At 40.6% G+C, this 15534-nt stretch overlaps 1 protein-coding gene across 1 annotated transcript in view; it reads right to left on the minus strand.

Annotated features, from left to right (window-relative positions):
* CSTF3 (cleavage stimulation factor subunit 3) overlaps window positions 1-15534 on the minus strand; it is a 50695-nt gene that overhangs the window by 8145 nt on the left and 27016 nt on the right. Inside the window, exons 4-13 of the mRNA XM_063332640.1 lie at window positions 8334-8366; window positions 7848-7945; window positions 6353-6419; window positions 6219-6253; window positions 5985-6111; window positions 3233-3310; window positions 2874-3036; window positions 2239-2348; window positions 1710-1826; window positions 482-556 (exon numbers count right to left, since the gene is read on the minus strand). Coding sequence (XP_063188710.1) covers window positions 482-556; window positions 1710-1826; window positions 2239-2348; window positions 2874-3036; window positions 3233-3310; window positions 5985-6111; window positions 6219-6253; window positions 6353-6419; window positions 7848-7945; window positions 8334-8366 — 903 coding nt within the window. The remainder of the gene's footprint in view (window positions 1-481; window positions 557-1709; window positions 1827-2238; window positions 2349-2873; window positions 3037-3232; window positions 3311-5984; window positions 6112-6218; window positions 6254-6352; window positions 6420-7847; window positions 7946-8333; window positions 8367-15534) is intronic.

The raw sequence follows: 15534 nt of genomic DNA on the forward strand, positions 1-15534 counted from the left end.
TTAAGCAGATGTGCAGCAGTACTCTTTGATACTACATGCTGCATTACAAAGTTATTTGCAAACGACATGTATGCGGGACGGTGTATTTCTATGTGGGGAGAACAACGGGCAAAAGCAACGTGCTTCTCATCAGTTAAGGGCAGGCAAAGTGAAATTTTAGTCGAGCCAACAAAACATACACCGATTCTTATGAGCTGCGTCATGAAATCTTTAATATCTTACATCTTCATTGCTTCTTTTAAGAGATTTTCCAAGAGAGACAGAGGGGAAAAGTGCACATGACTCGGTGTATCTGAGTGGACTAAAGGCTATAATTATCAACCTTGCTGAAATTTTAATCTCACTCTGTCATCTCAGTACTCCACCTGCTCAATCATCCTGTGACCCAATGAACTCCTCTGGGCACTTCCCCATTCTTCGGGTGTACCCAGGTGACTATCCAGCCACACGTGGAAGAACTCGATACTAAGGATCATCTTACCAGAGTGGGATCAATGTCTTCGATAGCCAGGAGTCGGTTATATATGCTGTGTACTTTCTCATACTTCATTCGACTCTAAGTAAACAAAAAGGAAGTACAGACTGCTTGGTAATACTACTACAAATCACCTGTAAGAATGCAAAAATCAGTCCGGAGAGAAAACCTAAAATTTTTGTTTCCTTTTTTCCCCTCAGTTGAACACTATGTATGTCAGTCCCTTTTATCAGATGCATTTTTTGTCTTGTGCAGTCATTTCTTTACTTCCCACATTAATTTCTCAGTAATAGCTTACGTACATGCTTTTCGAGAGTCTCTGAAGTCTTTTTCTGATTTAGTAATACTGCGGCAGAGCTGCCATTGTAGGTGTTTGGGATAAAACGACTGTTTCCTTTACCTCTGTCTAAAAGTAACATGCAGCCAGCTCAGGAAACCACCTTCAGCACTCTCCAACCTACGCATTGCAAATAAGCCATTCTGCTCCCTGCCAGCTGCAGCCCTCCAAGTTGTATTGTGGAATGTTAAAAAATTTAAACAGGCAACACACTTAGGATACAAGAGGCTGCACTGAAAGCCAAGGAAGCGTTTTTCTTTTAAGGGCAAAGGTTGGTTTTTTTTTTTTTTGCTGTTGTCCTCAAGATCTTCCTGCAAAGACTCTTCCATATCATGGTAAGTTGGCAAAATATATCCTGCAGAGAACTCCATTGTCCTCATCTGGTCAGCGGGAGACAGCCCTTATTCCTGATGGTTAAGGAAAACCAACTCATTGCGGAGGCTGTGCAATAAGGTGGTAGCCTGGGCAAAGAGATGCCCCAAGAAAGCGGCAGTACAGGGTGCCTCCCATCCTCCCTCACGGCCGTGCAGATACAAACACTAAGCTCCCAAGAATTAAACAGGAAAGGTGTTCTTTAGCACCATTTTAAATGTAAAGAAGCCGATGCTCTGGTAAATGTAAACCTATCAGCCTTTCAGCTTCACGGTAATTTGAAAAACATAGTCAATATGTAAGTGGAAAGATAGTAGATTTTAAGAAAATTTGTAACTCATGTTATGGGCTTTTCCCCTCCATTTTGTCAACTCAGTCTCCGAAACACTGAATGAAGTTAAGGCTAGAAGAATCAGTGCATTAATTCTACAGAACTCTGTGTATTCGGTATGTTTCAAATCGATAACATTATTCATGGGACATGTCCTTAGGTTTTAACGTCAGTACATCACTATTTTTGCTCACCTCTTCATAATCTGCATATGCAAAATAAAGAAGCATATTCTTCTTTAATAAAGTGCTGATCGCTCTTTCATAAATATTAGCAGCCTCATCACTGAAAAGTTTAGCATTGTTCATGTCCTGTTACAAAATAAGTACGACAATATAATTGTTCAGCATTGGTGACAATGAAGGCTGATCTATGGAATATCTTCTGTCTGTGAAAAGTCCCCGCAAACTTCCATGCAGTGCTCCAATAAAGAGATAATCATCTCCCCAGTACTTAAGGAATCGCAAGATCAGGCCAAATAAACCACCCCAGACCTAAAACTGGCCAACGTTGAAATAAGTTTGTCATAATTCTTATCTCAAATGCAATTATTTTTATTTCTTAAAATAGCTCCAATTTTAAAATTCTGAACATGACAGAACTTGCGGTGCTAAATATTTTTCACCCTTCCCCACCCTGGTTCTTAAGTATTTGAGGAAAAATTAACAGTACACCATGTCAAAGCAATCAAACAAGAAAGAAAAGCAACGGCAATCTGCTTACCCCCTTTTCAGCTAGCAGTTTACTAGATTGCTCGAGGTACTGTGCAGCTTCATACCAGATATCTGGGTGATGTCCCAGAACCAAAAGGCATTGCTCATAGGCAAACATAACTGGGGGGAAAAACGCAAGAAATACGCCTCATATATTATCCCAGAAATGGTACCATCTTGCACAACAGAGGTAGGAAATACAAAACCCAGCAAATAACTTGGGCAATATTAACACTAATTGGCTTTGAATACAATGATTACAACTGCAGTTCTTTTATATTGCCAGGGACTTCATGAATCATAACCAGCAGCTAAAACCTGCCTCCTCCACAGAGGAGGCAGCAGAACTCATTCAAGAACACCAGCCATGAAATTAGGCTGTGATCCACCGTTTCCTGACCTCCAGTGAAAATTCAGTGGCACAGGACTATAGCACTGGCCCCCAAATCCCACGTCTCACTTTCAGCTTGGCTTGAGCAAAAACGAAAAAGCAGTTTAAATGAAATGCCCCCACAATTCAAGAAACTTGATTAACTTCTGCTCCAGCATGATCATTGAACAGTAAATCACATCATAACTACGCTGGAGGCCATTAATGGAGCTAAGAAATACAGTTGTACATGTACTAGCACAGTATCTAATTACCTCTTTTTGTTATGAGAGTTTGATCTTCCGTGCGCAGGGGATTGCTCTTTTCCCACTGGATGTATTTCTTCCACATGTCTACCTGCTGAGCCTCCTGGGGGGTATTTTGTGGGGGGACGGAGGGAGCATTGCGGTCCAGCCCTTTCATCACTGTCTCATACTCCTGAAACAGAAGCAATGTTTTGAACAGCAGATTTAAACACATTAAACACTTATTTGAGGTTAGGCTTTAAAATACCCATACAAACACTTTAGCACATCAACCTTATTAGTCTAACACGTAATTGAAAATAACAACCAAGTTTAATGCTAGTTTGGAGAAATAAATAGAACAAAGAAAAGTCAACAGAAGGTTGTACCTTTGCTACACGTCGTGCATTCATATAATCTCTACTCCTGTCTTCAATCATCTTCTTAGCTAAGTGAATATTGATGCCCTGGAGAAGGGTGAAAAAAGGAATTGGGAATGTGCAATTTCACTTTGGAAATACTGAATCTCATTTCATACAGAAAACAGCCTGAAAGGGGATGCAAAAGTGAGCAAAAAGGACAGTTATTTTAAAAGACTGATCTCGAAATGTACTGTGTTTCTCCTAATAAGTATATGGGCAAGAATTTATTTACCAGGGTATAAACTCACTACCAAAAATCAACTGACCTGAAGCACCTCAATATATTTTTAATCTCTTACAGCTTTTAAAAATACAATGAACTTCGCATCAACCTGCTGGAGGAGAAAGTGGAAAGGATCTATTTGTGATTTAGAGATTTACATTTTTTCTTTTAAATCCTGGCCAGTGCCCGCTCAGAGCGACAGCTCCCTGCCTCACTGCTGCCTGCCGCTCACCAGGCGGAGACTGAGACAGCACACGAGCAATGCAGTTTCCTTGGACAACTAATAACAGAGATTGACCTCAAAGCTCTGCCTTCTCCTCTGTTCCTGAAGCAGCTGACAGCTTCCAAAGGAGGTTATATTCAACACACACCCAGCCATACACATCAGCTGAGAGACACTTGAGACCCGTCACGGCAGAGAGTGACCCCCTCCAGGAGCGCACACTGTGCTGCTGAGCAAGAGCAGCGGGGGATCTGGGGCAGCCAGGCCCCCAGGTACAACCCACACCTCAACATCAGCAACACAGGCCCGGTCACGGGGTCCCAGGCACGAACAAAACCTCCAAGAATCGCTCTTATGGCAGAATAAGCAGCCGCCCTTTTGTTCGCGCCTGTGCCAGGGCGGATTTTGGTGGCGTGGCCTGCCAGGAGTTCGAGGAAGGCGAGCAAAGCTTTCAGTCCTATTCCATACAGGCACCCGGGCAGGCTACCGACTCATCACAGAAAATGTACTGCCCGGACTCGCACCGAGTGCTGTCTGGGGGAGCTATCTGGGCCACTTGGCATACAAAACCAGCAACGCTCCATATAAACCAGGAGCAGGCTGAGGACGCAGCAGTGTTCTCCCAGGATGCACTCCCAGCCTCGTGAGGTGCAGCTTTGTGAACAAAAATTGTCACTTCTCCATTCACTAGGGGGGTTACCACTTTTGACTCTGTGTTGAATTAAAGATACTGCTGACTGACAGGCCGATATTGCTACCCAGCGGCTACTGACTGAGCTAAAGGGAAGTCTGAGCGTATTTTAGTTGCAGCAAATAGCCGGTAACCTTTTGCACCGAGACCTGCACGTGATCTCCGAATTGTTGGGCTACTGATGTGGGGAATCGCTTCCCCCTCAAAGAACCCTTCTGGTGAGCAGCACGTCCGTCCCTGTGCCAGGACACCTGCAGGTAGCAGCCCTTTCCCTTGAGGCCAGCCCAGCCACAACAGGGCGTGCAGAAACCCATGTCCAAGCAGAGCACTGGCCCTTGGCTTCCAGCAGCTCCGAACAGCCCGAGGAACTGGTTTGTGTTACAGGTGTCAGCCAAAGCTGCCTCAACTAGTAGGAGATACAGATCGAACGTAGGACATTTCTCAGCTACTGTTTGGACAGTCTCCCTACGTGTTAATGAAAGCAGTAAGAACCCGCAGTGAAGGCCTCCATTTGCTATGTGGGAGGGGAAGAGGAGGTTTACAGGGAAGTTGTAGCAGGGATTTTTCTAGGCAGGAGAAGGCATGTCGCTGGGTATCTGCCCTGGTGGCCAGCAGGCTCTCTGTGGTACCCCTGAATATCAACGTGGTGATGAGCTGCTACAGCACATGCTGTGGCCGTGGATGCCAGCGGGTACTCCCACTGGCTAAGCACAGTGGCCTTATTAGTGTCGGGTCACCAACCCTACAACTTGCACAATTAACAACAAGGAAAGAGAAATTGTCCCTTCTTTCCCGCTCAGCGTGCGGCTGACCCGCAGCATGCCGGCATCTGCAACCCCAGGAACAATCTGCGGGACAAGGGGGAGGGCTGTATGAGCATCCCTGCTTGACAGCGCCGAGCATGAGGGCATCTGCCCTCAGTTCTGCATTCCCACCTCTGCTCATGGGGAGAGGTTAATATGCTGTTACCAAATGTGTTTACAAATACACTATAAAGTTGCAGCTACAAATTAGCGTGCAAGGTCAACGAGCTGAGATTAGGCTTGCTGAAGACAGTGTGGTAGCAGACTCACCTGAATTGATGCTGTAATGGCTTCAGGTGAAGGATGGTGAGGAACATTTTACATGTACTTGAGACCATATAACTTAATACTGTGAAGGAAGTCCAAACCATCGCAGCCAAATGCCATTTTACCCTGTTCAACTATAACTGAAAGGAGGGGAGTGCCTCCTTGGGGAAGCAAGCCCTCATTACCAGCTGATCTGCTCTAGCTTCTGTTAAATATATTCTCTTTCATTGATACCACTGATTTCTAATTCACCAGCAACTCTACTGGGCCAACTAGGAAATGGGAGAGTTCAATGTATCCTATAGAATGTCTTTAAAATAATTAACACTCAGGTACCTGTACAGTTTTGCCATGGGTCTTGGTACATACTGCATACGCAAAATGTGTTTATAATGCTGGTCATCTCTTTCACACGTTAATTATTTAGTGGATACAGTTTGGGCACCATACTTAATTATATATACATATTTTTTTTTTTAAATGTCACAAACAAATGTCATGTTCTTGATTACCTCTTCGTATTTGTTATAATCTCTCCAGAGCTGTTCTATGTTTATCATTGGATTCACGCAACCACGCTGGTAAACCCTACGGACAGCTGTTATCCTCTGGTTTTCTGCATAAGATCCTACTGCTTCTCTAAATAGTGGGGAGAGAGATTAACGTCAGCTATTACAGATTATAACTCGTATGAACATCAACGTTACATTAACTGAGTTTAAAAAAAATTCTTTTAAGGTACTTACACGCCCTTCAAAAAATTGATGTAATCCACCCAGATCTATGTGAGAAAAAATATTACATTTAATGAAACCAATGTTTAGTTTTAATTCTTATAAAGTAAGAAATAAAATGGGTTTTTTTGATAAAAAAAACATACCTGGTATGACATGATTTCCATGCCAATCTTATCCAGAGCAAAATCATATGCCTGAGCCATTTTTTCTCTGAGGAAAAAAACAAACCACAAAGACCATAGAGCAAGTCTTTAGTATTAAAAAAATTCTTTATTTAAGAGCATTCTTTTGTGCAGCAAATTCTAAACAAGTATTGAGGTATGAAAAGTATCATTCAACAGTTGAGAGTAGAAACTGGCATTCAGATAGGTTTAAATTCTGCATTTAGGGGTTTGGTTGTTTGTTTCATGTTTTAAGAAAATTATTTAAATCTATCGGTGGTGATCTAGCGCACTAACGGCTCCTGAGACACCCCCTTCCTTAAGTAAGTAGAAATCCAGACGTACTATGCGCACTGGAAATTGAGAAGACAGAGAACAACTGCTCTCTACATCTTCTTAGCTGACAGATGTACCTGTGGTTTCTTTTTTATTCCCCTCACCCAAACCTTGCTGTAGTTCTCCAGGAACACCAAAAGGCTGGAGCAATTAGGAGTAGCTCCCCTGCGTGGAAACTCACCAAAATCTTTCACATGATTTCTTATCCCTTAGATTCAAAGTATTTCCCCCCAAATTTAAAATGTTAACACAGTACTTCCTTGCAAAGAAAACAGCTTTTCCTCTCTCCCACTTTTCTCCCAGTTTCCTTTACTCAAGCATCTTTCAGTAACTTACTAATTCCTTGACTATATTAGCAGGAAAAAAAGAGGAATGTTAAATTAGATAAAAAGGGGGGGGGTGCTGATATGTTTTAAAACTGTTTCAAAACAGTCTTGTAAAAAAATAAATTAAAAATCTTCTTGTTTCTGTTAATGCGTTAGTTATCTTGCCAGTTATAATACAAATAAATTATGGTGGGCTGGGAAAGAAACAGTTTATAGATGGCGAAAGGTACTGATATTTTTTGAAACCTCAATCAGGAAGAAAAAAACATTAGACTCAGTCTGCAGGATTATAAACAAGCAAAACGTAGTAAATGAAAAGGGATGAAGATTACTGCATCCCAAAATTATGATACCCCAACTTTTATGCTTTTTTATGCCTTCAGAAACTTTCTCTAATTACTGAACTATTTACTAGTGCTAGTCAAATACAGTACCTCAGCTGGAATCAATGCTGAATCTTGACTCTAAACAGGGCCCTAAGGGGGGGGACAGCAAAAGGTCCCGACTGCAGCAGAGTGTTTCAGTTTGGCTCAAGCACCAACCTCACCTGCAGGGAACCAGCACGGATACTCCAGCTGCTCCCTGCTCTTGTCCCACCCTGCTATACGGATCCGGACTAAGGAAGCAATTTTACCCAACAAGGTCAATTAAAGAAACTTTAAAGAAAATGTTTCTAAGTGCAGATTATATGTTATCCCCCCAACACTCTACCCCAGCCAGGTTTGCCACCCAGGTTCCTCCCCACCTCTTAGTCAAAAATCAAGAAGAAATTCACCGTAAACTAGGATAAATTCAGAGCGACTCTGTTAACTTACTTGTAACTAGGTAGCTTCCCCTTGGTTTCTCGTACATAGGAAAGGTAACATTTCCATAAATCAATGTGTAAAACCTTCATAAGGCATCGCTGAAATAACTGTTTAATACATCAAGAAGACGTGATCAGGATTCCAGATACAGGAAGTAGGTTTCTACTTGTAAAGCTATACAGTATGAATTAAAATAACCTTTGTAATTATGATTGAGATTTGTAAGAAAGAGTAAGTTAAACTACTCATCTTTTTGACTAAAGCATCTCCATGCTGTGCAAGCGAGCCGGAGAGAATTAAGCAGAGAAATTCCTCCGCACACTTCAGTGGTTACAGCTTGGTTGCAACAACAAATCGACTTTAGCAATACTTCTTATCTGTGTTTTTGAATAGCGCATTCAATGACAACTATAGTTCTTTACAACCTGCTTTAGCCCAATCACAAGATACTTGTTCTTGCTATAGAGATATATTACATATATTGATAGGACTCACCTTTTCCACTTTGTCATAATTTTTTGCTTTAATCTATAGGGAAGCAGAAAAAAACAAATCACTTCAGAAACTATTTTAGAATAGTAGGAATATATTCTTCATACAGTACTAAAACATTTCAGTTTGTACTTCGGCTGCCTAAACTAATTACATTGTACCACCACATAATGTTGCAAAAATATAATTAAACACACAAAAATCATGTACTTTGCTTAGTTTTCTCAAAATTAGCATTTTTAATATTTTTTTTTTTTAAATTTTTCACTTCCACTAGGGCCAAAACTTAGGTATCGGTAGGTAAAGTTGATTTCCTTAAGTCTGATTTGGAGACCCAGACTTAGCCTCTTATTTCAAGGTACTCTGTTGCCTTAAGTGCATATATTGACTTAGGTACCAAAGCCTGTAGATCAGGATTTAGTAAATTAAGGGTAAAATATCACATTTACAAAACTAACAGGCTAATAAATGTATTATATTTGAATATTTATTTCTCAAAGTACACTTTGCTATAATATGCTGATGCTGAATAAGGGAATAATAAACCATAGAGAACCTGGTTTTGGACAGGTGCCCCCCAGCCCTGGTGCTCCCTTCCAGGAGGGACCAAACCACGCTCACACCTCGGCACTCGTTTCATTCAGACAGCACGCACACCGCAAGGGCAGAGGGTGAAACCTAGTCTCGAAGTAACAGGTTGCCTTTCGGACAGGACAAAGAAAAGCACGAGACAGATGCAGAGGGCAGACTGGCACCCTTCATGTATTTATTAGCTCCGGTTACGTTAACATAGCAGGCAATCTGTAGAGACATATCCTGAAGAAACAAGGAAAATCTACAATGCCTCTAGAAGATGCTTACCTGCATTGAAATAAAGAGCCTTTAACAAAATAAGGATTTGTTACGCTGGATTGCATTTTTTTAAAGCATCAAAACCCCCTTTTAAATCTCATTGCTCTTTGCCTACTTCAGGGATTCACAGCTTTCATTTTAGTGTGAAACACAAGAACCACAGGAGCAGCTCTGAAAGCCTTTCCTTTTCCCCAAGGAGCTCGGCGGTGGGCAGCAAACAGCACCCTTTTGCACCAGGTATTAATTATACCATTCCCATTCTAAAGCACAAGAGAATTTTTAACGGGAGCATTAGGAGACACCGACCCATCTGCAGGAGGCCTTAAAATAAGTACGTCCTGTGCTGCACCATGCACTGCTGTTCTTGTTTCCCGAGTTTTCATACTCCAGCAACAGCCTGGCCTTCCAGAGCCCTAACAGAGCACCCCCATTTCTTTCACTCCTCAACAAGATCAATTAAGAATAACAGAATTCAAACAAGTTTTGCAGAAAAATTTTAATGGTACACATGGCAGACTGGATCCTTGTGTCTGTACCACTTTCGAACCGGAGTAGTATCCTGCCCTGGTTGAAAGGATTTCACAAAACTCCAGTTTGCAGAAAGTTAAGCCTAATTACGTCCTGCACACACGATTTTCACAGTGTTTCTGCAAACTATTCAGTTAAAAATTAGATGACCAGAGAAACGACTGATTACAGAAATAACAATGCTCTGAAGTAACACTTAACTAAAATCAGGAGGTGGCATGTCCATGCTACGGGGAACACCTCCAACCCCTGTGGAAAGACACGCTGACCCAGCACACCCTCAGGTACGGGTATGTATCCCCACCCCTACTTTCTCATAGCTTTTTTTGGGTAAAGCACAATTTTTCAACCTTTAAAAAGCACTTATAATAATTGTAAGGTTGTTTAGAACTTTTGTGGACACAAATTAAGGAGTCTGATCCTGTCCTATTTCTAGTTGAGGGAAAGTAAGTTTTTGTATTTTAAATTTCTCGTCCATTGTAAAGTCCAAAAAAGACATCTCCCATTTTTACTCCCTCCTTTTTTGCCAGTAACTTTTCAGATTCCTCAGTACCTCTTAGGATATGACAAAAAAGATGCATCTCTCACTAAAGAATATGAGCTTGCAGTCTACACCTCCCGCCCCCTGCAAACTCCTTTTATTCTTCTTCACTGGGTGGAAAAGAACAAATTAATCCTGGTTTGCGTGTCTAGCACAGACAACAGCTGCCTGCACTGCTTTTTCCATTGTACTTAGTCAAGTAAAATCTTCAATAAGATGAGCAGAAGCTTTTTTTTTTTTAAAAAAAAAAAAAAATAGTAAATCCCCAGGAAATAGTATAAATCCCTTTTTTGGTGAAAATTAAACAAAATTAATCCATGGCTTTGCCACTGACAAAAGGCATCACCTTGTACTTATTCAAGAACAAGACAAAAAATAATTTTTAAAAGCTCAGAATGAAAAGCTGTAAGCAGGCAGGACAAAAATCAGTGTGCCCTCCTGGTTTAGCCACGTAAAATGTGTTTTGTGTGTCTGCCTTGAAATACTATGCCACAGAGAATTCCTAGACGTAGCTCATGGGGCTGCGAATGCTCTCCGCCTGCTTAGCATATCTCCCTGCCCCTTGTCACCCAAACGCCCAGTGACCGCTATTACTCAGCGTAAGTGACCCAGACCAACCTCAGCCATTGTTCACAGCACCAGGTAAGTGCACAGTAATCCCACTTAATTGTTTACTCGAGCAACTTTATTAGCACCTGGCAGCACTGTCGCCAAGCAACACCAAAAGACGGAGCACAAGGAGTACTTATCAGTTAGACTACATGCGCTTCCAATAACCAAACACCTTTAAAAGTAAAATATTTTTCTAGGAAAAAAAGCTATTTTCTTTATTTGCATGTGTTATGACTCAAAGAAAAAAATACTTTCTACATGAATTATCAGATATTTGAAAAGCTGACCACATCAGGACTTCAAGTCAGTGTTATATATTTGTTAAATCCACACAAGTGGTTTGATATTGATATCTGAGAATTCAGAAATGTTGGTACCCATGAAGTTAGGAGGTTGGGGATGGGCAGGATTTGTTAAAAATACGGGAAAAGAAAAAGCAGTATTGGTCAATGCTTACTGGGTGTCTCTCACTGGAGAGATTTTACCAAGCAGAGCCAGAGGGAAGAGCAGCTTTCTCCTGCAGGAATTTGTTTGCATTTCTTGGCTCACCACTGCCAGGCAAACATCCTGGAGCCCTGGCTCAGGAATGCCACAGGGATGGGGAAAGCCCATCACCAGAGAGGGCACACATTGCCTCCAGGACCCACTGTCACACATTTCTGTGACATTTCTTGTTTTTCCTATTACAGACACAGGAACAGGCAGTGATTAGACGCGGACAAGCATTAAAGAATTGTCATTAATACTGTATTTTTGTCCTTAAAGACAAACATAAAGTCAACTATAGATCTTTACAGCTGATTATCCTTCAATTTCTAACACTGCCTGTATTCCTATTCAGATTGCTTTAATTCAAGAGGTAGGTGTTACCCTCATGGAGGCTAACATACAGGGGTGTCTCCACCATGAATCCACCACCTACAGAATGAGCTTAGGCATATTGTTATTCTAAGGTAAAATTGGTATATACGAGTATCTCCCCTCCGTCCTTGAAGCCTATACAAAAGCCACCCAGCCTAACCTTACTTAGACACTCCTGTAGTAAAACACACCTGACCTTGCCTTCCCCTGCCTGTTACTGAAAGAGTAACTTTAAATTTGATGCTTCAATAGGAAATTTAAGTCACTACTGTATTGGCTTTGTACAAGATGAATTTATAACAACAGGGTCTTCCCAATAACGAGCTTCACAAACATTCAAGGGCAAAATTTAATCCATAAATTACACTGCCCTTCACCCTTTTTAATAGACTTATTAAAAGACACAGGTGTCATTTATGATTATACAAAGCAAGTGATTTTATTAATCTAGAGATTCTCTTGCCCTCTCCTCTACTCACCGCCCCTGCACTGCTCTTCAACATTTTTTTTGAACTTTATTTGGAAGAGAGACCTGAAGAGAAACACCATACAGCGCTGGTGAGGGACACGCTGGGAGAGGAGAAACCACCACAGCAGTGTTAACTTTCCAAGGATTTAGTCTGTAGTGGCTGGTATTTTTAGAATTACTATTTCCTAAAATCTGGTTTTGTCATAAATACTGCCATGTATGCTACATCTTTAATTTTTTTCTTTTAAAAACATACACACAACATATGTTTCAGAGTACAAAATGACAACCAGAGCATACATGTATGTATTTGGAAGCATTGCTTTTGCTTATTAACTGAAGGGAGCTCACAGTTAAAGACCTATATTTATTCAAACAGTTAGATGACTAGGTATTAGATAATTAAAAGTTAAATTTTAAAAATAAAATCAGACTACACAAAATCTATTATCACTGAATCCATCTGTGTTGATCATTTGCCTTTTTATGTTTTGGTTTGGTTTTTTTTTTTTTTTCATCTTGACTGCTAAGGTAAATCCTCAACTAGCCACTGTCAAGCCCAGTGGGATGTAATTCGGGTCTCTACTAGTAGAGAACCGTAGGTATAATAAGAAACATTCACATTTCTCCACCCGTTTCCAAAATATAGGCTAGGGTTGGCTGGAGAGATGTTTCCACTACATTTGCAGGATAAATACTGCTTGGACCATAGCAGTTCAAACTTTTCAGACTGCCTCAACAAAATGTAATCTTTGAAAGGATGTGGAGAGTGCAACACACTAATTCACTCTTCTATCTTTAGCACATTCAGCCTTTTGCTATTTGCTGAGGCTTCCAGCCACTGACTAATTGCGTGAGTGCTTAACACGACAAATTTGTTTTCCTACAGGTCAAGTAACAGCAATTACCTTTGCAAATAGCGAACCAAGCTCTGTTCAAGTACATGAAATGCAGGTGAAATGCAGGACTAACATTGCACTCACATGTGGTCATTAACCCAAGGAGGCTGGATTACAACTGCCTAGATAACTTGATGTAAAACATATCTTATGTATGATGAACAAAGCACATATTCCATTCGTGCAAGATATTCCAAGGCTAAACCAGTGAAATCCTTTATTTAAAAACATTAGCATACAATTGCAGGTGTAATTTCTGCAATATAGAATTTTACTGCAATTTGTACCAGATAAGGATTGAATGATTCGGTGTTTCTGCAGTCATCATTCGGAGTTTTAATATTCCTTGTGAAGATACAGCTTTTATCTTGCTATTAGTGAAAACTGCAAGGAAGAGCTATAGTACACCGAGTATGGGAAAACTAATTTTCTCAAAATGTAATAAAACGACATTCTAAGTATCTTCATTCAGCAGGGTGTATTTTTTCACATGGCTGTGTCTCAATTTCACACTGCCATAAAATAGGATTTGAAAAGTTCCTTAAAATTATTCTAAATGAAATGTCTCCAACTACTATCACATGTATTATTTCTAGAGCTTCCACAACCATGACATTACATTAAAATTTAAAAATCATGTTGTTTCTACTAGATATGTCATCACTCGAAACAACAGCCTCCTTACAGGATGCGGTCCCAGCTGCCATACAGGCAGACACAACACAGACCCGAAAAAAGCACCATTTTGCATTCGCTTCCTGATCACAACCATCCTTTAGGTTTCACGGCTGTTTCCTGATTAACAAAATAGCAGCCTATCATATACACTATCATGTATTTTTATTTATATTTAGACATACTTTGAATTTGCTCACGGTATTTAAGAATAAATCAACTTTTCAGTAATTAAGACTATTGTTTAAGCTAATGAACAGGACCTGTAATTCCGTGAACCCAATTACCAGTTAGTATCCTACACATATATGCCCATATATGGGCAGCTAGTGAAAATGTTAACTTTCTATAGCAAAATTAAGGGCCACGTCCCCGTTCTCTGTTAAAGACAAAAAACCCGCAAAAGGCAGCCCTGCCTACAGGAAAAGCGATCAATAGTAAATGACGGGCAGCATTTTTCGTAAGGAGCCAAGTTGCAGCGGGAGACTGGGACAGAACAGTGGCAAAGCTGGAGAGAGCTGCTGCGTGAATAATGCGTGAATATGCAAGGTTGCTCCTCACTCTCTAACTTCTTGAAAATTGTTATTACAGCCTCATGACCTCAAGCTTTTAATAGCCTTCAGGAACAATTAACTAAAGCACATTAGGTTAACGCACTCGACCAACCTTTCTCCTCTCGGAGGCAGCAGCCTAGAGAGAGCTCTACATGAGCATCTCCACCATCCGACTAAACGTAAAAAAAAATAGGCATGACTGAAGACCTGAAAAGTCTATTTCCACGTCTGTGAACATAAAACTAGATTTATCTGGAAGCTCAGGAAAGGGAGGAACCCAGCTGCGCCTGCTGAAGGGCAGTGAGGGAGCAGCTCAGAGCAGAAGTCTTCAGAAAAAAGTGCAAACGAAGAAATTGTGAAATGTTACTCTGAAGCCAGAGTAATGTATGCCCCAGCTAAAACAGAGTTAAAGCATTCTTAATCAAAAAACCTACATAAACAAGTAATTACCAATTAAAAAAAAATATCTGCAAGTGGAAGATGTCTTTTTGTTTAATCTATTAGACTAAAAAACCCAATACCTTTAATTTTCAGATGCACCAGGAAAGAAATCAATCCAGAAGAATACATGAATCCAACATCCTTAGGTACCAGCAAGCTGTTTGCATTCTGTAGGTGCAGTAATACAGGGACTGAGAATCTGGACAACCTTGCTGAACAAACTTACAGTAAATGGACTGATCTAGAAGTGAATAAAGATTAATGCATCCCAGTAAAGAAACTTAACTTTGCTACTTAATAGTTTGGAATATTACAGAACTACCTCCCCCACTTAATTCCTAAATATCTACTCCAGCGTAAAGAAGAACAAGGACTTAGTAAATAACAGAGATCAGAGGTGGAGTTACTAATAAAATAGCTACTGTGCTTTAATTTACATCTTAGTGCAATTTGAATTAATTTCCACGTCCAGACAAATCTTTAGCACTAGCACCTGCCTCTACTCCCTTACAGAAGATGCTGGCCTCTTGGTCCTGCAGCGAGGCACTTTATTCATGTTAATACTTGGAAAAGCAAGCATAAATCTCAGGCACCACTGTCAAGAGACTAGCCAGAGGCTGTACAGAGAAATATTTCAGCCTTAAAAAAAAAGTTTTGTGGTGACAAAACTGTTAAATGATTTCGCTAGTTGGGGAATGGTACTGAATTGTGATCACTGATTCACTATCTCATATATTTCTGATGTCACATATACTTCTAATATTTCTTCCTT

This window comes from Chroicocephalus ridibundus, chromosome 4 (genome assembly GCF_963924245.1).
Source record: "Chroicocephalus ridibundus chromosome 4, bChrRid1.1, whole genome shotgun sequence".
Lineage (NCBI taxonomy): Eukaryota > Metazoa > Chordata > Aves > Charadriiformes > Laridae > Chroicocephalus > Chroicocephalus ridibundus.